We start from the raw sequence: 23,476 nt of genomic DNA on the forward strand, positions 1-23,476 counted from the left end.
TCTCTTATTGTTTCTTTTGCTGAGAAAAAACTTTTTAGTTTGAGTAAGTCCCATTTGTTGATTCTAGTTATTAACTTTTGTGCTATGGGTGTCCTATTGAGGAATTTGGAGCCCGACCCCACAGTATGTAGATCGTAGCCAACTTTTTCTTCTATCAGACGGCGTGTCTCCCAACCATGCTTTTATCTCATTTGGCAGAATCCCATCTTTGACAATCTTCATCTTTTATTTGTTATTCTGCTGAACTTGCTAAGTAGGACAGTTATCTCTTAAAACTTCTATTCTTTTTTAGCATCTGTCACAAGAAGGCCAATATTTGACAAGGTCAAACACCTGCCATATCCTAAATATAGACTAACCATTTCCTTACGCTGAAGAAGCAGTTATTTCCGGTGTTGATCTTTAGCAGTACCAGGACAGTGGGCTAAGAGGACTCATCAAGACAGAAGAAATAGAAAAGGAAAGAACCTATATCATTATGGCTATTAATCAGCTGATAAAAGTCAAGGCTGAACCAAATTTCTGAAAAGTTAAATCACTTACATACTGAAATCAAACTTTCTAAGCCATTTTGACTACTGCTGTTTTAAAAACATTTGATTCTTTCAAAATTTATTGTGATGAAATAAAAGGAAACCTTGTATCAAAGGAAAATTTATTAACCTATAATTCAAAATTTTAAAAACAATTTGACTTTACCTCCACGTCTTTGTCACTGATGAACCAGTTTACATCATCTTCTCCTACAAAACAAATAAAATGTTACTCAACTTTGTCATCTTTAAAGCACTTACAGATACACAATAGATCATTCAATTTGTTAGTACTCAAAGTGGATTCCAGAGGTATAGTGAGAAATGCTAAATACCTTATTAAACTTTTTTTTTAATCTGTGCTGGGGCTCCAGCCTTGTGCATACTATGCAAGTGCTCCACTACTGAGTTATAGCCCTAGACCTAAATACTTTAAACTCTTAATTTTGCTCCCTAATCAGTTGTGTGGCTCTCAACAAATACTTAATGCCTTTGAGTCTGTGAAATGAGGATAACAGTATTTGCCCTGTTTATTGATAATGTCCTATGAGAATTGAATGAGATGCGAAAATGCTTTGAAAGTCATTAATATAAATATACAAATATAAATTATCAGCGAAGGACCAACAATCCAAATATAAATTATCAGTGAAGGACCAACATCCAACAGAAGATGTAGAAAGAAACCTTATCTGAACTTCCTTATCTGACTCAAACAGAGCTTTACTGAGAAGCAGGTGTCCTTACCCAACCTTCCTGGAGGTGTCCAGTCATGGAGATGATGAGGTAACTGACTATGGACACATTCCAAAAAATTTGGGTAAACAAGTTTCAGCAGAATCTTCCCCACTATAATCCTCTGATCTCCTCAGTGAGTTACTCATTACTCAGTGATCCCACCAGTGTGTGAATAAACCTTGTCTTTTCTCCAGTTAATCTGCCCATTGTCAGTTAATTCCCAGGTCCCAATTTAGACTTAAGTTGGTAGAAATTTTTTCCTCCCAACATTGGCATTAATTGTGTCCACTAGCTATCCATCCTAGGTGACTTTCATTGTAACATTTTAAAAAACTAAACATTATTAAGGTTAGGGATTTTGTACTGGACTCAATAATACCCAAAACAGTGAAATAAAGGACCAAAAAAAGGAGGCCAAATATCCAGAAGCCATTGATTATCAACCTAAAAATACAACTGTAAAATATAGAGGGGAAGAAAAAAAAAAATCACTAAATTTTTCTATATCAGCTGTTTTCTTCTTTTTGTACTGTCCTTTTAAAAACCTAGGATGGCTGCCATTCCTCTGGTCCTCCCATGGCAAAGGAGGAAAAGGACCTATGACTAATGCAGAAGCTAAGGTGTCAACAAAGGACTGAAAGATTTTTCTTTCCCCCAAGGCAAAGTTAAGATTTCCTTCTACCTCCCACCTTACTACTTTCCTCTATCTGAAAAACACAAATCAAGTTTAACTCATTTCTTTGAAAGGAATTTTGAAGAGACATGAAGCAATCTACATTTTCCCAGGCCTACCAGAAGTAAGTGTCTAGAAATATATTTTTAAAATAAAATACTTTTACTAAGAAAATCATAAGGCTGCTTTACAAAAAGACCAATCCACAGGAAAGCAGAGATGCTGTGCTGATGATTATTTTCTTTGTAAAATTTGGAGGCTGCATCCATATACTGAGAGTGGAGAATACATTAAAAAGCAGTAGCTTGTATTCCTTCATCATCACCATCCATACTATTATTCTTTCATTCAAAAGATCCAGGTAAGGAACATGCTTTGCTCTAGCTTTCAAAGCTGCCTTTGGATCTCAGTGTCCTTCATCATTAAAATTAAAATTAAAATGACCATTTGAAATCACTTAATTATGAATGACTTAATACTGTTCTTAAAAAAGAAAGGAATGCAAAGCCAATTAAACGCAAAATAGCAACTGTGACTATTCCAGAACTCCCAGTAAATTTACCCATGAACAGAGAATAGTGAAAAAGGGTATGGGAGAGGGAGATGGATTCGATTTAGATTATTTTAACATTCCTTTGAATTCAACAATATTCTAGGTTATTTATACTAATGACTCCTCAAAAAATTATAATGTATTCTTACTGTAGAAAATTTACCACTACAAAATAGACTTCAATTAGAAATAAAAGCAAAGTCATCACCAGGACTTTTAGCCAACTCCCTTCCCCATGTTTCCAAATTTTGTTTGACTCTAATAATGAAACAATGACAGTTGACCAGTTGACCACATCCCTTGCTTTTTCTTTTTTTTAAACTTATCCCACTCATGTCTAAACTCCAAATCCCAATCTAACTTGTCTACGGCAACTCATCAGAACAATTAGCCAATTCCCACTTTATTAAATTCTGGGCATGGGAACTGATAGAAACCTGGTTTCTAGTCTTAACTCTGCCTCTAATTTGTGGGTGGATGTGGTGATAGGCAGATTATTTACTCTCTCTGGATCTATATAATAATGAATATGAATATGATTAAACTGCATCCATGGTACCTTCCAGCACTAAATTTCTGTGATACTATCTAATTTTCTTTTATTGCTGGAATCTAATGCACTGCTACTTAGTACAATTTGCCTAAATGTTCTGGCCCTTTGCAACCAGAATACAGTGCCTTGCCTTAGATACAATTTGCCACAGGGCCTAGGGCCACTCATCTCCCATGTGTCTTCTACCCAATTCATAGAATGTAAAAACAGGCCTGCCTAAAGTAAACAACTAAGATTGCCAAAGGATGCATATTATCAATTCTTAGCTGCTTTATAAAGCCTTGGTCTTGATGATATGTGGAATTGTGACTTTTTCCAGACTTCAGTACAGTAATCAGGCAATAGCTGATATATCTTTCTTTGCATTGTATTAACTCAGTTTAGCAAATACCCACTGAAAGATTACAATTAACTAGGTGCTAAAGGGTAAACAAGGATGAATAAAAAGCTTATAGACTAATAGAAGACAAGGCGATAAATGAAAGAAGGAGTAAGAAAGAGAAAACCAAACAAAGGATAAGGTAAATTTAGGATTGATAATATTCAAATTCAAGAGAGAGGCAAAAAAGTCACACAAATCTGATCCATAAAAGGAAACTATTGAGGGTTGGGGTTGTGGCTCAGTGATACAGTGCTTTGCTAGCATGTGTGAGGCACTGGGTTAAATTTTTAGCACCACATATAAATAAATAAAAAAAAATAAAGATCCTCAAAAACTAAATAATAATAAAAAAAGGAAACTATTGATGTATACTTTACATACAATAAAATACAGTGTTTCGTTTTGACAAATGGATGCACTCCTGTAACCACTCTAAAAATAAAATCAGTCCAAAATGTTACTTTGTTCATATTTGCAGTTAATCCTCCACTTCAGGCAATCACTGATTTGTTTTCTGTCACAATATATTAATTTTGCCTGTTCTAGGACCCCATGTAAAGGGAATCATACATAATGTACCATTTTGTCTAATTTTTTTCTCTTAACATTTATGAGATTCATCCATGTTGCTGGGCAGTGTAGTTTTGTTCTTTTTGCTTTTTGCAGAGTGGAATTGTGTTGTATGGATATAACATTGTTTAGCTATTCATCTGCTGATAAATATTTAGGTTGTCTCAAGTTTCTGGCAATTATAAACAGAACAGCACAATAAATGCAATAAAAAACTTTTAAAAAATTTACCTAAGCTTTTGATTTCCCTTAGGAAAATATTTAGGAATAGGATTGTTGGGTATCAAAAACATATTCTCCCAAAGGATTTAAAATCAGCATACTACAATGATGCAGCCACATCAATGTTTATAGCAGCTCAATTCACAACAGCTAAACTATGGAACCAACCTAGATGCCCTTCAATATATGAATGGATAAAGAAACTGTGGTACATATACACAATGGAGTATCAGCATTAAGAGAGAATAAAATTATGGCATTTGCAGGTAAATGGATGGAGTTAGAGAATATTATGCTAAGTGAAAGGGGTGGGAGGGCATGGGGAGAATGGAGAAACTTGGATTGGGCAAAGAGAGGGAGAGAAGGCGAGGGGGCAAGTGGATAGGAAAGATGGTAGAATGAGATGAACCCATTACCCCAGGTACATGTATGACTGCACATGTGGCATGACTCTACATCCTCTACAACCAGAGAAATAAAAAGTTGTGTACAATGAATCAAAATGCATTCTGCTATCATGTACTACTAATTAGAACAAACAAATATTTTTAAAAAATTAAAAAAAATCCCCAAAGGATTTTTCTTGATAAGCAGATGTTGATCCATAATGGGGTATGTGTGTGTGTGTGTGTGTGGGGGGGGTAGGTCAGGAATAATGGAGGAACTCTGGACTGGGCAGAAGGGAATGAGAAGAGAGGAGAGGATGTGGGGGTGGCAAGAATGGTGGAATGACAGACATTATTACCCTATATATATGTATGATTGCACAACTGGTGTGACTCTGCATCATGTACAGCCAGAGGAATGAGATGTTGTGCTTCATTTGTGTACAATGTGTCAAAATGCATTCTGCTGTCATGTGAAACTAATTAGAATTTTTAAAAAAGCATATCCTTCCTTTACTTTTGTAAGAAACTGGCAAACTATTTTCACAGTTGTTGTGCCATTTTATATTCTTATCAACAGTGCATGAGGGTTCCAGCAGTTTCATAATCTCATCAATCGCTGGAATTTTAATGTTAATCTTAGAATGGGTGTAAAACAGTAGTGAATTAGGATTTTTTTGGGGGGTTGGTGAATACTGGGAATTGAACCTAGGGCCTTGTACATGAGAACTCTGAAGATGAACTACAGTCCCAGCCCTTTGCATTTTGAGACAGGGTCTTGATAAATTGCCCAGGCTGGCTTCAAACTTGAGATTTTCCTGCTTCAGTCTCTTGAATAGCTGGGATTACACACTTCTGCCACCACGCCCAGCTTAAATAGTGATTTTAATGGGCATTTCTCTGGAGATTAATCATGCTGACCATCTTTTCATCTATTTGTCTGACATTCTTTATCTTCTTTCAAAAACCATCTGTTCAAAATTGCTGACCATTTAAAAAATTGTTTCCCCTTTTTATTGATAGTTTTCTTACTAACTTACAGAAGTTCTTCATAAATTCTGGATACAAGTCTTTTATCAGACAAGTTATTCACAAATATTTTCTCTCAGTTATGACCTGCTTTTTAATTTAAGAGCAAAAGTTTAGAATTTTAAACCTGGCACAGTGGCTCATGATTGTAATCCCAGTGACTTAAGAGGTTGAGGCAGGTGGATCACAAATACAAGGCCAGCCTGGGCAACTTAGTGAGACCCTATCTAAAAAGGAAAAATAAAAAGGGATGGGGATGTAGCTTAGGAGTAGCACAATTCTACTGCAAGAAGAAAGAAAAAAAAAAAGTTAAGTTTTACATTTTAAGAAAGTTAAATTTGACAATTTTTCCTTTCATAGTTTGTTTTCTGTGCCTAAGGTAATCTCTGTGGCCAAGGTTACAAACATTTTCTGTTTTCTTCTAGAAATTCTTTAGTTTTAGAACTTTATCCAACAAGCTATGGATATCCAGTTGTTCTGGCATCATTTGTTAAATGAAAAGATTATCGGTTCTTCAGTGAACTACTTTAGTAACTGTGCTAAAAATCAATTGCTTGTCATTTTCTGAAAGTTCCATTACGCTATATGTCTATTGTTATATATATTATCATCTTGATTACTAAAAGTATTGAAATCATATAATATAGGCTTTCAACTTTTTATTTGTTCTTTTTCAAGATTATTTTGGCTATCTAGGTTCCTTAATTTTCTGTATAAATGTTAGAATAAACATGTCAATTTCTCTTAAAAAGTTTCATCTGTATTATGTTGAATCTGTGGATCAGGTGGAAAATTTTTAACAATACTGAGACTCCCCATACACAAACATGATATAGTATAGTTCTTTCTTTATTTTGGTCTTCTTTAATTTTTCATGACAATGGCTTTTTCAATTTTTGGCCATACATTTATAATAATACAATTGCTTTTTATTAACTCACCTTGTATCATGCAAATTTGCTAAATTCACTTAGTTTAAGAAAAAATTTTTTGTATGCTCCTGCCAATTTTCTATGTACATTTTTTTCTTTAAATATTTATTTTTTAGTCGTAGTTGGACACAATACCTTTATTTTATTTATTTATTTATTTATTTATTTTTATTTATGTGGTGCTGAGGATTGAACCCAGGGCCTCACATGTGCAAGTGCTCTACCACTGAGCCACAACCCCAACCCTATATACATTTTCATATTACCTGTAAACAGTTTTACTTCCTCTTTTCCAATTTATATGCCTTTTGTTTCTTTTTCTTATCTTATTGCATTATATAGGACTGCTACTATAATACTGCACTGAATGTAAGTGGTGACAACTGATAGTCTTTGCTTGATTCCCTACTTTAGAGAAAAAGAATATATCCAGTTTTTCACAACTGAGTAAAAACTGGGTTTGCTATGAACTTTTCATAGCAAGTTAAAGAAACTTCTATCTGTATCTGCTGAATTTTTAATATGAGTGTTGTTGAAATTATTAGATGCCTTTTCTCTATCAATTGAGATGGTTCCAAGGTTTTTCCTCTTGCATTGTTAATATGGTAAATAAAAGTGATTCATTTTCAAATGTTAAACCAACTCTATATTCTGGGATTAATCTTACTTGGCTAAAACGTAGTATCCTTTTAAAAATATTTCAGAGTTAAGTTTGTTAATATTTTATTAAGAATTTTGTACTTGTGTTCACGAGGGATATTGACTTATTCTCTTACAATGTCTTTGCATTTTTTTAACCTCTTAATTTTTATTGCTTTTCATTTGTTCTTTTTAGATACACATGACTGTAGAGTATATTTTGACATATAATACATACATGGAATATATCTTATTCTAGTTAGGATCACATTCTTGTGGTTGTACACAATGCAGAGATTCACTGTGGTGTATTCATATATGAACACTCCAGGAAAGTTTTGTCTGATTCATTCCACTGTCTTTCCTATTCCTTTCCTCCTTCCCTTCCCTTCATTTGCCTCTGTCTAATCCACATTGCATGATTTTGATATTGGGATAAAACTTGCCTCCTAAGAGTTGAGAAATAGGAAACTTTTGTATAGAACTGGTTGTTTCTTAAATATGTCATAGAATTTATCAGTGAAATCATGTAGGCTAGAGCTGGTAGGCCAGGAATTTTACTTCCAGTAGTATTTTTTTTTTTTTTTTAAGAGAGAGTGTGAGAGAGAGAGAGGGAGGGAAGGGAGGGGGGGGAGAGAGAGAGAGAGAGAGAGAGAGAGAGAGAATTTTAATATTTATTTTTTAGTTTTTTTTTTTTTTGGTGGACACAACATCTTTGTTTGTATGTGGTGCTGAGGATGGAACCCGGGCCACACGCATGCCAGGCGAGCGCGCCACATCCCTAGCCCAACTTCCAGTAGTTTTTAAAACAATAATTCCATCTCTTTAGTAGCTATGGATCCATTCAAATTTTCTATTTATTTTTGGGCCAGTTTTGATAACTTGTGGCTTTTAAAGAATTTAGTTCCTTTTTGTTAATAACAAGTGACTTAAAGTCCTCTTCAACTAATTTCATCTGTCATTTCTAGGTTTATTTCATTTGATCTCTTTTTCTCCTTGTTATGAATCATGTTTTCCTGCTTCTTTAAATATCTAATAATTTTCTGGGGGATGTTTCTTACTTTATAACTGCTTGGCTTTGTTTAAATAAAGCAGTCAAGCAACTTCCACATCAGCTGGACCTTTTTAAAAATCATTTGTTTTTTAGTTGTAGGTTGACACAAAACCTTTATTTTTCTTATGTGGTGCTGAGGATTGAACCCAGTGCCTCACGCATGCTTGGCAAGTGCTCTACCTCTGAGCTACAGCCCCAGCCCTCAACTGGACCTTTTAAAAAGACTTTGTTTAAGAGTATATCCAAAGTAGCCTTTGCTTTAGGGCTAAGTTAGTCCTACTACTAAGATATGGTCTCTGCTAAATGCCTTGGGTGTTCAATACTGTCCCTCCACTCTGGCTTAGAAGAACTTGTGTATGTTCTAGGAACTGGATATTTATACTTAGGTTTTTGCCCAGGTCTGGTGGAGTTTTGCTCCATGTATGCACAGATAAGCATTCAGTACCCTTAGCATTCAAAGTTATCCATATATGGATATCTGGAGTGATTTCTTTAGCAGTCCCCTCTTCTTCCTGTATTGTGCTCTACAAATTACAGCTTCTCCATTCACTCAGAACTTTGTTTTCTCATTTCAGTGAGATTGCCATGCTCTATTTGGGTTCCCTCTCTTGGCACCATAGTCCAGAAACTGGCTAGGCAGAAAGCTGGGTTTATTGTAGGATTCCTCTCATAAACCCTGGTCCTGTACTGCCTGTCATCCAATATCTGAAAAATTTCTAACTGATCTGTATTTAAGCTCAATGAGTAATTTTTTTTTCATTTCAAATACTGCATATTTCAGCTCTTAAAGTTTCATTTGGCTTAATTTTTAAACATCTTCCATTTCTCTTATTATATTCATCTTTCCTTTTAAATCTGTCTATATTTATACTAGCTGTTTTAAAGTCCTTATTTGCTAATTCAACATATCCTGTCAGAAAGGGAAGTCGAGCTCTAGTTAACCCAATATGGCTGAAAGCAGATGTTTTAGAGAGTATTTTAAAAGTGAAGATGAAGAAAGACATTAGAGAGAGGGGGAGAGAAGAGGGAAGAAAAAAAAAAGGAAAGGTGTAAGCAACATAATGAACAAAGCAATATAATTCAGCAAATAATACAGTTTGGTTGGAATATTATTATTTATAAGAAGCTTATTGCCAAAAACACACATGAGGAATTCATTAATATTAAATCTGTTCTCTGAACTAAGAAACCTTCCATGTCCTTTTTAAAAGTCCTAACTCCCTACTGTGTGAGATCTCCACAGTACAGGAATAGTGTAGCAGGACTCTTCCTAGCAGAGAAGTAATGTTGAAGGCAGAGATGCCAGAAGAGTACTGCTCTGTTAATACTATGCAATGTTCAGGACATTTCACCTCTTCTTAAATAATTTTAAAACCCCAAACAAAGTGAACCCATAACCTTATAGTCTGTTTTATATATTTTCCCCTCTATTTGTGGGGCTACTATGTTGTCTTTATCATACACATTTCCCTACATTCAATTACTACATGATAGTTATGATAAACTATAAACTAGTTATGATAAACATCTTTCAAATTTACATGGTGATTTTGAGCCTATAAAGTGCTTTAAGTATATATTTTATTCTCAGAACACACTTATGTGCTATGGTTACACAAATATTCATTGTTCTATGTGTGTGCTTTCCAATACTGAGCAAAAAAAAAAAAAAAAAAGGCAATTTGTGCTTTCTGTGAAACACAGTACTAATCTAGTTATTTACCAGTATTTTTGCATTCAATTTTCAAAAGTTCTTAGTCTGCCTACATTTTGGAATGTTAGAATATTTGAAGATCATGTCTCTGCTGAAAGAGCAGTTACAGATAATTATAGAGCTGGTAATCATTACTTCTTGGACAATGTGACAGACAGTAGGAGCTAGTAAACTGTATTTTTAAAGAACTATCAAATTTATTCATCTAGGCCTACTCATCACAGGTAATTCGAATTCATAATCATTAAAACAGAACTATTTTCTTCTCATTCTTTGAATCTTAAAAAATGTGAAAACAAAAACATTCTAGTTCTCCTCCTTGTATCCTCTACCTCAGTGACTTGCACCAGAGTCTGTTTTCCACATAAGAAACCTCATGTCTTCCCTCTCACCTTCCATACAATTACTCACCAAATCCTATAAATTCTCTATCCAGCCTTGTTAATGCCATTACTTTAGCCCAGGGCCACTTAATTGCTCACATAGAGTATTAAAATAACTCTATCTCTGTTATCATAAACTGCTTACCATTCTACTGTTATTCAATGTATAATGTGAACATATTCCAATTTCTCTCTGGTAGAAGTATTTTCTCCCTCCGTCTTTGTCTAAAAGCATTTCACCTGTATCTTCTAGGCCACCGAGCACTTACAAACCTTGTATTTAAGGGCTATATCAAATATTTTATTTCCCTCTCTATGCCAAATCTCTCTTTAGAGGGGGACTACATCTCTTTATCTAATTATCATCACAATATATTGCATACCTTGAAATTAAAAAGAAAAGCAACAACAAAAAAGAAACACATTGATATGTAAACTTGAGTGAATAAGTACTTTTCTGAATTGGCACTTAAGCCAACAGATAATTTAATGAACTATCATCATACAAACATTCAGTAAGACAGTTTTCCACACCTAGGGAAAAAACAGAATTTTTTAGTAAGCAACTCTAAGAAATAAAAAGGAACCTTTAAAAAAAATCACCATTATTGAATAACAACACTGGCAGACACAGAACTACATAAAATGTAAGATAATTGCACATTTATAGATACTCATGCCAGTACCTAACCAGTGTTTACGGATTAAAGATCACAAACACAAAGCTGCCAGATATTTATGTCACATCCTTTCCTGAGCCTACTCCACTTTAGCCGATTTCCCTCTGGGATCTTCTCACTTCTAATAAGCAACTGAACCAGTCACAAATGAAGTTACTATTCCCAACTTCATCAGCAGCATCTGTTATTTCAACGGAAACTTTTGAAATATACACAATGCCACATTCAAATCCCTTGAGGGTTAAGCCACTTCATTCACTTGCATTTTTCTCAAACTGCTCTTTTTAGTTCTGTCTCGGTTTTATTATATTTATATTTTTCATTACAATATTGGGCACAGAACTATTTTAGTCATTAAAATTTTGTGCTGTATTACTGGCAATAGTTTAAATAAAACAAATTTTAATAGAAGAATTTGCAAGGCAGCAAAATGTTCATCTTATTTTCAATCGTATTAAATTTATCAGAAACAACTTATATTTTAAAAATATGTGTAAAACATAAAATGGGGATTTGGCTTTTCTTTTTTTAGAAGTAGAGGAGGAAGAAAAAAGAGGAAATAAATACAGGTGCTTATTGGCACAAGGTTATAAAGAGCTCCTGCAAAGTTATCAGTCATATAAAGGGCTTTGTCTGTCCCCAGAGAGAGAGAGACAGAGAGACACAGACAATTATCTCTCATCCTCCATTCCCTATACCCCAAGGGTTCCATCAATGAATCACATGGTTAAGAAGTCCTTATTTGGAAATTTTAAAAGACTGTTGTATCATACTAAGTAACAAGAACAAAAAGGGGGAAATTATCAACAGAAACCACCAATACAGTGGGATTGTGGGAGTTGTTTTTTCTTGTTTTAAAGATATCTACTATGGTTATCTGTTTCTGAACTCAGCCCCACCAAAGGCAAAAAAGGAAAATATACCCATCTGAAATAATTGTAAAATGACAAACACAAACAAAACACATTTAAATCTAATCAAAAGGCTACTTTAAAAAGGTTTCTAGAGAAGATTTAAAAGGTATATAAAATTTGCTATCTACTGGCTGATAGCTAGCAATCTGACATATAGTCTTTAAATCATCCTTCTATTTCTTTTAATATTTCCTTGTCTCCTTCCTACACCTTTTTCTTTTTCCTCTAAAGTCTGATTCTGTGCTTACTCTCTCCTTGGTGAAACATGTCACTCCAAAACAATTTGCTTTTACTGTCATTTTTTGGTTGGATTTGCTTCAAATCTCTCTCCAGATCTTAAATCAACTATGGCCAGGCTCACATTTACAACTGCTTATGGGACGCACTGCAAATATTTATATTAGTTATTACAAGTATAACATATCCAAAGCAAAATTCATCTTTATAGCTCACTTGAATGGGCTCAAATACCTTTCCTCTGTTGTTATTAACAGTTCAAAGATATATCACACCTGCTATTCAAACAGCCCAGGTCTAACAATTCTACTGTGTGTTCCTTCAACATGTCTTTCCAGGCCAATATTTAGGTGTCCTTCTAGTCATCAGAGTCCATTTATTGCCTCAGGCCTGCGATTGCTGTGGTGTCCCTGCACTTTCAACTTCATTTGATGCATACCAGATAAGTTTCATTATTATCAAACTAATACATGCATTAAAAATACATGCATTAAAAAAACTCTAGTAATGCTAAAATACTATATAAGAAAAAAATTGGCAGTTCTGTCTTCCCCATTCCAACTTGCATTCCCCAAAGTCAACTATTTCCAACGCTTCAGCTATTTCTTTTGGATACTGCATACTTCTATATAAATGTCCATTTTGCTATTCATGGATTTATCTACTTTTAACACAGACATCAAAATTCTTATTAAGTTTAAGAGGATTTAGTTCTCTTATAACACTCTATATGAATTTTTCTCCCTTCATCCTTTATTCTCAGGTTAAATTAATATGCAATTTATATTATGCCTATATAGCAGAACACTGTTTTCCTTTTTAAAAATTCTTTTAGTAGTAGACACAATATCTTTATTTTATATATTTACTTTTATGTGGTGCTGAGGATCGAACCCAGTGCCTCATGTGCACAAGGCAAGCGCTCTACCACTGAGCTACCACTGTTTCCCTTCTTATACAACTTTTTGATTTTTCTGAAATAATTGTTTTATTTACTTGGTCTGAAAGATCTACTTATTATCAAGCCAGCCATTAACACTTCATCTTTCTAAAAGGTGAAGTTTTACTCACATCACCAGTTGCATTACAGTAGGAAAACCAGTTATCACCATTATTAGCTGGGTTCAATGGGCTCTTTTAATAATTTAAGCCATTTCACAAATAATTTATAGGAGACTAAAGTGATAGTGAAATTAGAAATTTAAACATAGCAAATGTGAAATTTTAATTATATGTTCTTATTTTTGAAATTAAATATACCTAAAACAGGCATCATCCCGGAATACAACTGATTAATCATCAATTATCTTACTTGAATTGGGGACACATAAATTTTGCAAATATTTGTATCAGATTTCAAATGTATCTCTTTTTTGCTCTATCACTGTAGAACATTTTTACTTTTAAATTTAAATAGATCAATCAAAATGATCAGAAAAATTTTAACTTCTGCATTATCTGTTTCCTTCTAATCAGCCCAGCACATATCACTGTCTTCAGCATTTATCCACTTGATATAAACCACATCAGGTACATTTTCAGACATAAATATCATAAAGCATGAAATAACACAGCTACATATCTTTTATTAAAGCGGGTTATTCTTGTAATTATTGTGTGATGGAAGAACTTTGTTTTGAATGACTTGACTAGGTGAGGATACCTTGTTTCCTTTTTCTACTCAGAACTATTGTTCATTCCTCAGTTCTCAATTTTGAGGCAACTCACCTACCATATCCTCTGAAAAATCAACAGTCTGAGAATTACTTAAAAGGTCACGTTCATGAGTCCATTAGGGTCTAGGTACCTGTCTTTTTCCACCCATGTTCTGATTAATCTAATAATTTGAAAGTATCTTTTGTTAGTTTTGTTTGCCATTTTAATTCTCAACTAAGATAGAGTCTCCAGACTTCTTTATACAGTCATGAAAAATAATGCAGTATTTCAGGCAACACAGTAAGAAAATTGAAGGATGATTACAACAGTGATGCCTCTTTTTATTCCTTCATCAGCTTCTAGGCAATTTGATCAATTTTCTGCGGATTCCATCATTTTTCTTATTAGTAGTTTTTTTTTTTTTTTGAGCACACTTGGGAATAATGAATAAGTAATGATGAAATTATTCTTAGGATGATGAAACAGTAAAATGTTCAAGATATGGCAAAAATAGGGCTGGGGTTGTGACTCAGTGGTAGAGTACTTGCCTAGCATGTGTGAGGCACTGGGTTAGATTCTCAGCAGCACATGTAAATAAATGAATAAAATAAAGGTCCATTAACATCTAAAAATACATGTGAAAATGAAAAAAAAGATATGGCAAAAATAAAACACTAGGATCTTATGATATACCTCAGATATATAAAAGGGCTCAATGGACCCATATAGTTAATTCTGAGATATTGGATTTTATTCTATTAGGAAAAGTAATTTTTCCTCTGTTCTTTGAGGATCTCCAAGAAAAAAATAAAAGTAATATAGTATCAATTCTTACAAACAGAAATACTCAAAAAAAGAAAAGAAAAAAAAACCTTAAAATTAAGTGCAATGAACCTGAAGGTATACTAATAAATTAAACATCAAGATTATTTCTAATTCTTACCATTCATTTATTCACTCAACATGCATTTACTGAGCTATTACCACATTCCAGGCACTATTCTAGATGCCTGTGATACACCAGGGAACAAAATAAAGACTGCTGCTCTTACAGAATAGGGGTGATAAACCATCAAGATCAAATGTAATAAGTAAATGAGATATGATAAGGATTATAAGTGCTTTAGAAAAAAGAAAAGTAGAATAGGGTAATGGAAATTGAGCATGTTTAGTATGTGTTATAATTTTACATAGGGTATAGAGCATACTTCATTGACATTTAAGCAAAAACTTAAAAGGAGATGAGTGAATTGATTATGCGTTTTTGGATAAGAATATTCTAGAGAGAATATTCAAAGCAAAGTACTTAAGGCAGGAATATTCCTGAGTGTTTAAGGATCAGCAGAATGGACAGTATGGCTAGAATAGAATGATTTGGGGAAAGGCAAAGTCAAAGATGTACAAGGGTATCCATTTATGAAGTGCCTTGTAGCACATTATAAGGATTTTGTCTTTTTCTGTTAGTGACATGGGATATCATTAGACCATTATAAGCAGAGGAATGAAATGATCTGACTACAATGTGAAGAATCATTCTGCTGAGAATAAAAACTGGTTGGCAAGGGCAAATATGTAAGCAGGGAGACCCGTTAGGAGGCTATGATAGCAATTCAGTCAACAAATACTAATATCTCTGATCAGGGTGGAACACTGGATGTGTCAAGAAATGAAGGCATTTCTGACTGGTAACGTTAACAATGTCTGTTGATGAATTCAAAAAGAATATAAAAGACAAAGACAAAGAAAACCCCCAGACTTTTAACCTAAACAACTGAAAGGATAGAGTTACAGCAACTAAACACTGCAGAGGAACATGTTGGAAGATGGGATAGGGTTGGGGGCAGGAAGAAGATGAATTAAGGTTTGGACAGGTTTAATTTGCAATTGTATTAAAATTATTTAAATGAAGACAGGGAAGAGGCTATTGAATACATGAGTCTTAAGTTTAAGAGAAAGATTTGAACTGGAAATATAAAAAAAAACCCTGCCATTTATGGAATGGAGATAATATTTAGAATAGGATGGGGTAAGATTATCAAGGGACTGAGTAAGTACAGAGAAAGAGGAGAAAGAACTTAGGAGTAATCAGTGACATAGGGAAGGACTCATGTTCCAGACGATTGAAAGCAATATATCAAAGAAGTGCTATCAATTGTGGTAAATGCCACTGATAGGTCAGATAAAATAGTCTAAAAATTGTTCCTTAGGTCTATTAGCAAAGTTACTAGTGATGCAGGTAAGAGAAGTTTAGATGGAATGGTGATACAAAAACCTGATTGAACTAAACAGAGAATTGAAAGACAGAATTTAGGAATAATTAAGATAGACAACTGTCTGAAGAGTCTGACCACAAAAGAAATATTTGTCAACTACAAACTGGTACCAGATCACCTTAAAACTTCTACCATCAAACACAGCACCAGATGATTCAGTTTGTGGGGTAGAATTTATAAATCACTTGGACAGTAAGCCACTCAAATTTCAATTTAGCTCAGGAAATAATTACAAAACAAAAATATTTGCCAACGTACCTACAATAATTATTACTCACTTTAAGTTAAGACTGCTAAAAGCAAGCAAGAAGGTATGAGGGATTCGAAATTATTATATGAAACTTTGTGTTCAAATAAAAATAATTTTTAAAAACTCATTTAAACATACAACACTTCAAAGAAAGTATCATAATATATAAAGAATGTTCCTTTTCAAATCTCCACTAACAAACACTTCCATAGAAAGGAAATAAAGATGAGAAATAAAAAGAAGAAAAAGGCCAAACATAGTGGTACATGTCTGTAATTCCTGCAAAGCGACTAGGAAGGCTGAGGCAGGATCACAAGTTCAAGGCTAGATTAGGAAATTTAGTGAGTCCTGTCTCTGAAAAAATGCCTGGGGATGTAGTTTCTCTAACATGCATAGTCTTTGGGTTCAGTCCCCAATTACCTTCTGTCCCCTAATAGACACCCAAGAAAAAAGAAAAACCGAGAGAGAGAGAGAGAGAGAGAGAGAGAGAGAGAGAGAGAGGAGGAAAGAACATAAAAACAGCTAAAATGCTGGTTTTCATCTCTACAATATTGCCATTTTATCATGTAGCACATACAACAATTTGAGTTTCAAACTGTACTTTTCCTTTTTTAACACAGGACTATATTCTGATTCAGATATGAACGATGGTATCTGAGGAGCAAAACTGATCATTTATTTAGAGACAATCTTGACTAGAGTTTTATAAAAATAATGCCCCACCTTTCTAGTTGTGGTTAACTCATGTAATTCCACCAGGTTGTAAAGGGGAAGGAATAGTTCCATCACATTCTTCATTGTACCTTTGTCACTTTGCATGATGTCTGGCACATAGTAGATGCTCAATAAATATTTGATGAATGAATTTTGAAGAACCAAGTGATTTTCCAAAATGTTGTCAATTATTTTTATTATCTTTAAAGATCAATTGGTGCCTGTAATCTCAGGAATTTGGGAGGCTGAGGTAAGAAGATCCAGGTCTGAATAAGTCACAAGTCTTAGCAACTTAGTGAAAACTTGTCATCAAAAAGGGGGTGGGGGATAAGGATGCAGCTCAGTGGTAAAGTGCCCCTGGATTCAATCCCACTACCCTCCTCCCCAACACACAAAGGTATCTATCCACAGTATTATAAACGCTTATTTCTATTTGCATAGCAGCAACAAGTAAATATTTGGCTACTTTAAGGCTTGCTTAGGGTAAAATCAGGGTAAATATAATTTTGATTTTTGAACAATAATATCCAAAAAGAATGATGGAATCCTTTTATAGGCGTTGTGGAAATATTTAGACAAATCCATTCCCCAAAACAATTCTTCTAACATACAGTGCTAAAAACCTATGTGCAATAGGACTAATACAGAAATAAGGAGAAAAGGACAAAGGACAGAAAAAAAGGAGTCAAGAAAGTCAGAAAATAGCAGAAGAAAATGAGAGAAATTATTTTAAAAATATAAACTCAGAATAAAAAGAGGCAAGGTTATTGTGCAAGGAAACACTAAGCATGAATTGAGACCTAACTTCCAAAACACACTATAGTTATGTCCTAACATTTCATCTCTCTAGACTTCCATTTCTTATTTATGAGCATGAATCTAGTTTTCATATGATCTTTAAAATGAATTTCTATATTTTGCCCACAGGAATTAACTCAAAAGGTACCTGCTTCTTCAAAGTTCCCAAAACAAAATCACTCACTCAATATCCAGATCATTCTTTTAATTCAAATGTCTTTCAAAATCTCCTTAAGTTTCCAGACAACTAGATGAATACACTTAAGAAACCTGATAACACACATTTAAAATAATAAAGGAAAAAAAGTTTAAAATTAAATCTTATACATAGAAATATGTGTGAAATATTTGTTAGAAATGTAAACAGTTCATGCCCCCTGGGAATACACATTTACCTCCACCTCAGAAAGACTGGGACTATTTATAATCCCCATGCAGTATGCACTATTGAGGCCTACCAGGCAGGGTTTAAAGCTGGATTTTTCAACAGGCTCACAAGTCCTGAGGTTAAATACACATGAATTAAGGATGTTTAATCCAACTCAAGATACCATCTTTTCATATTTAAAGCAGCTTCCCTTAAACAGGAAAAATACAAAATACATGAGCTGTTTCTGACAGTAAAGCTTCTGCAGAGGTTATATGGTGTCCATGTTTTAAAAAAACATTTAAACTCATACTGTGTTTACTCTCATTTCTAAAACATTTAATATGTCCTGTTAAAACTAGAATACTTTTATGGAGCAGAAAGCTGTATCAACCATCCAAACAAAAAAACCCCTCTTCGTCATACATTTTAAAAAAACTTAACAGCACTACTTAAATATAATTAGGATTTGCTACATAAAATGCAAAAAAGGTCTAGTTTTTTTTTGGTGTTTGTATAAACACACATAAATATGTATATACAAAGAGAAATAAAACAGTTAAACAGTTTCTACCTGTTTTTGTGTATTCCCTTTCAGATATTGTTCCCCTAGAGTCTTGGCCTCTGTTGCTGTCTAACTTGAATTCACAAAACTCAATGGCTCATGGTTTTCAAAGCTTAAGGCAACGTTTGCAGAACAAAGTCGCTTTCTCTCTCTCTCTTTTTTTTGGTGGGTACAAGTATGGGGACCACAGGAACAGTTAAATTCATGGCATGGCTGGTCTACCACACAGTCGGGGGAATTCTTTAAATAGAGCCTGTCACTCTCTTGGCCCATCAATGGGATTTCCTTCTCGAACTGCTGATTCGTTCAGGTACACAACAGAGGAAATTTCAGTTAACCTTTGTTTCACCCCAGGGAAAAATCTGTCTGAAAGTATAAAATGAATAGATTAAAAAAAAAAAAAATAAGCAGCTCAGCCACAGGGCCATTCTCTTAGTGTTCACTGCAGCTTAAGTTAAACAGTAAAAAGGGACAGTGGAATGTTTCATTCCCAATAGAAAATTCAAGCACAATATGGAACTTGAGAATCTAATAGGTCAGAGTTTATTTTGATGACTAAACCAAACCAATTGTCTATTCTTACTAATAAACTTGAAAATTCATCCATCTTCTGATAATTTTCTAAGTCAGAATTGTTTTTCTCTTATATCACCATTACCACTAATAATCTAATTAGTGTCTACAATCATATTGCATCCTCATTCTTCTTACCAAACCACAAAAAAAGTGAATTTACTACTTGAATTTAATGATATACTTTTATTTGAAAATAAAAGTATATCATTAAATTCAAGTAGTAGTGGGAAACTGGGTGGGAAAAAAGGGGGTCAACTATATCAGTTCTGTTAAACTGTCCTCTATTATTCTTTTCAAAATAAAAATCCAAGTGAGGATGGACAAACGGAAGAACCCAGTTTTCCACCTTAAAGTTCTGTTTTCAAATATTGGGAATATTTAAAGAGGCTATAGTCAGATTTAGACATGGGGAATATTGGGATGAGGAGTGAACACAAAGAAAACTTAATTTAAAAATTTTCCCTGAAACTAAGGTAATTTAGATTATATACCTTTTTTGGAATCATGAATATAAACTTTAGGATAGGGTGGATACAACATTGGTTAACTATCTTTACTTCTCCCAAATTATTTCTGAACCCAGTGAAACAAAAAACTTACTGTGCCATCAATATCTTTTACACATATTAACATATAATTATTATATATTGACTGTAAGCAAGTAGGGTAGCTCTTTAAATCAAAAGCAAGATACTTCTGCCTCTAGAATCAATGCTATTTCTTAACAGAAAAAAATAATCAAAGGCACTTTTGCCTAAATTTTTTGGTCAACATTGAAAATAAATCTTGTTTTTTGTTTTCAGTTGACATGTATTATATATATTTATGGGGTACAATGTGGTAACTTGATAAATGTATATAATGTGTATGATCAAATCAGGATAATCAGCATCCTTTGTGTTGGGAACCTCTGAACTCTCTTATAGTTATATTGAGATATGTACTAAATTGCAAAATTGTCACCTTACTGTTACAGAACACTAGAACTTACTTCTCTCATCCTCCTGTATTTTGGTACCCGTTTTCTAACTTCTATCCTTCTCAGCTTCTACAGAATACTAATCTGCTTTCTACTTCTATGAGATCAACTTTTTAGCTTCAATGTGAGTGAGAATGTGTAGTCTTTTTCTTTGCTTGGCTTATTTCACTTAATATAATGTCCTACAATCCCATCCATGTTGTTGCAAATGACAGGAATTTTTTTTAAAGGCTGGAAAATAGTCCGTTGTGTGTATATATACCATTTTCTGTATCCATTCATTTATCAATGGATACCTCAGTTGATTACCTTGGCTATTGTGAATGGTACTGCAATAAACATAAGAGCACAGGGATCTTTTAAAAGATTATTTTAATTAAGTATATATGACAGCAGAATGCATTTTGATTCACTGTACACAACTGCAGCTCAACTTTTCATTTCTCTGGTTGTAGATGTAGTGTTGCACCATATGTGCAGTCATACCTGTACCTAGGGTAATAATGTCCATCTCATTCCACCATCTTTCCTGCCTCCATATCTCTTCCCCTACCCTCTCTTCCTCCCCTTTGCCCAAAGTTCAAGGATCTTTTTGACATAGACTTTATTTCCTTGGATATATGTCCAGTAGTGGAACTGCTGGGTCTTATGTTGAGGTTTTTTTTTTTGTTTGTTTGTTTGTTTGTTTTAGTTATAGATGGACACAAAGGTGCTGAGGATCGAACCCAGTGCCTCATGCATGCCAGGCAAGCGCTCAACCACTCAGCTAGAACCTCAGCCCCTGAGTTCTTTGTTTTTTGAGGAATCTTTATACTGCTTTCCATAATGGCTATGCTAAAATATATTCCAACCAACAGTATATAAGAGTTCCCCTTTCCCCTCATCAGCATTTTTAATATCTCTCTCTCTCTCTCTCTCTCTCTCTCTCTCTCTCTCTCTCTGTCATTCTAGAATGGGCAAGGAATTTTGAAGATGATCCTAAAAGCAACAAAAGCAATAGTTGACAAATGGGAGTATATCAAACTAAGAAGTTTCTGCATAGCAAAGGAAATGGTCAACAGAGTAAAGAGAACTAGCAAAATGGAAAAATATATTTACAAATTATTCATCTGACAAGGGATAAGTACCCAGAATACATAAGGAACTCAAAATACAGCAGCAAAATAAATAATCTGATTTTGAAAATGGGTCAATGACCTGAACAGATATTTCTCAGAAGATAAACTAAGGGTTAAGAAGTATATGAAAAAATGTTTAACATCACCAATCATTAGGGCAATCCAAATCAAAACCACAATGAAGATACCATCTCACCCCAGTTTACAATAGCTATCATCAAAAAGCCAACTTTTTTTTTCTCCTTTTTTTTCTTAGAGCTGGCTATGGAATCCAGCTCCTTTTACATGCTAGGAAAGTGTTCTACCACTGAGCTACACCCGAGCCCTGAAAAAAAAAAGGCCAACTTTTTACCCCCCCCCCACCCTTTTTGATGGCCAAATACAGAAAAAACATAATGCTTACTAACACCATTTTAAGTGTACAGTTCAGAAGTATTTAGAATATTCATAATGTTGTGTAACTATCAACACCATCCTTCTCTAGAACAAAACACCATACCTATTAAATAATATTTTGCCAACTCTTGGTGCATAAATTGGAAAGAATGTTCCCGTTCTACTGAAAAGGCCTCAAAGTCCAGAGAGTGCAGCTAATGATTGCAGTAACACACTTTATTCTAAATAGACACTTATGGCACAAAGACTTGAAAGTTGGAAGGAAACTGGGATTCTAGGGCCTGAAGAACTATATGTTGGAATATGAACAAAATGGATATCCTTATTAAAATGCAAAACTTCAAATGCAAAATATTTAGGAAATTTTAGGACTATTTAGCTTACTTGCATATTTTAATAACCACAACATGCAATTAAGTTTTGATTTGGCTCTTTTATGATAAAGAGTTCTTTGGGCATCTTTAACCTAGGAAATGAAACCTGAAAGATAATTAGGTTGGTTCCAGGGACTGATAGGGAAGCCATTATTCAATATGTACATGCTGAAGCTAGTGTTTCTTAGTTAAACTTAAACATTTCCTTCCATTAACAACTGTAAGTAATGATACTTTGGTATCAAATCCAAGATAAAGATCAAACATTCCTGGGGTAGGAGGAAAAGGAGGTAGCCGAAACAGAGGCAGAAGTAATGATGGACATGGAGGATGGTGGTGTGCAGAAAAAACTCAGTAAAAGAAACACCTTGAAGGGCTGATGAGAGATATTCTACAAAGATCATGAATGCTTATGCCAAGTCCTTAGCTGAAATTATGAATATGAAACACTGACCACTCTCCAAATGAGGAAGATCTAATTTAACAAAATTATAAATAAAATGCCATATAACTCCTTACTTTCTTCTGAATACAGAATGAGAAGAGAAAAAGGGGAAAAACTTATATTAAATAGAGAAAGAGGAATTTCACCTCTATAGTTTCTTCTTTTCAGGCACATTTATTATCTATCTATCTATCTATCTATCTATCTAATTATTGTAGAGAGGCACAATACCTTTATTATTTTTTTTTTAATGTGGTGCTAAGGATTAAACCCAGGGCCTCACACGTGCAAGGCAAACATTCTACCACTGAGCTACCACCCCAGCCCACCAAGTATCTTCTTTTTTAATTATAAATGACGAAAAATAAAGACTAGTTAATCAAGTGGCAATGAAATAAAACTGGAACATAATAAATTCTACTGATTATTTATCTCCCTGCAATTTTTAAATTTTAGTATTTGTTTTAGGAGTTGTAATATATCTTTCCCTTTTAAATCTTTATCTGGCATTGATTCTTTTTTTAAATTTTTTTTAGTTTTTGGCGGATACAACATCTTTGTTTGTATGTGGTGCTGAGGATCGAACCCAGGCTGCACGCATGCCAGGAGAGCGCGCTACCGCTTGAGCCACATCCCCAGCCCTGGCACTGATTCTTGATGCATATTTCTGTTGAATGTAGAATTTTGTGTTGAAAATTCTTGTTCAAATCTCCCCCAGTGTCCTCCCTTTCTCCAAACACTTTTAAAGATGTTCTACTGTATTTGGCCTCCAT

The 23,476-nt window shown here is 34.0% G+C and overlaps 1 protein-coding gene across 4 annotated transcripts in view; it reads right to left on the reverse strand.

Annotated features, from left to right (window-relative positions):
* Positions 1-23,476, reverse strand: part of Zcchc7 (zinc finger CCHC-type containing 7) — a 220,488-nt gene that overhangs the window by 51,874 nt on the left and 145,138 nt on the right. For all 4 annotated transcript variants that reach the window (XM_015492130.2, XM_048783357.1, XM_048783358.1 and 1 more), the window contains one exon: positions 700-743. In XM_015492130.2, the coding sequence (XP_015347616.2) occupies positions 700-743 (44 nt within the window). The remainder of the gene's footprint in view (positions 1-699; positions 744-23,476) is intronic.

The sequence above is a fragment of the Marmota marmota genome, unplaced genomic scaffold (assembly GCF_001458135.2).
Source record: "Marmota marmota marmota unplaced genomic scaffold, marMar, whole genome shotgun sequence".
NCBI classification, from domain to species: domain Eukaryota; kingdom Metazoa; phylum Chordata; class Mammalia; order Rodentia; family Sciuridae; genus Marmota; species Marmota marmota.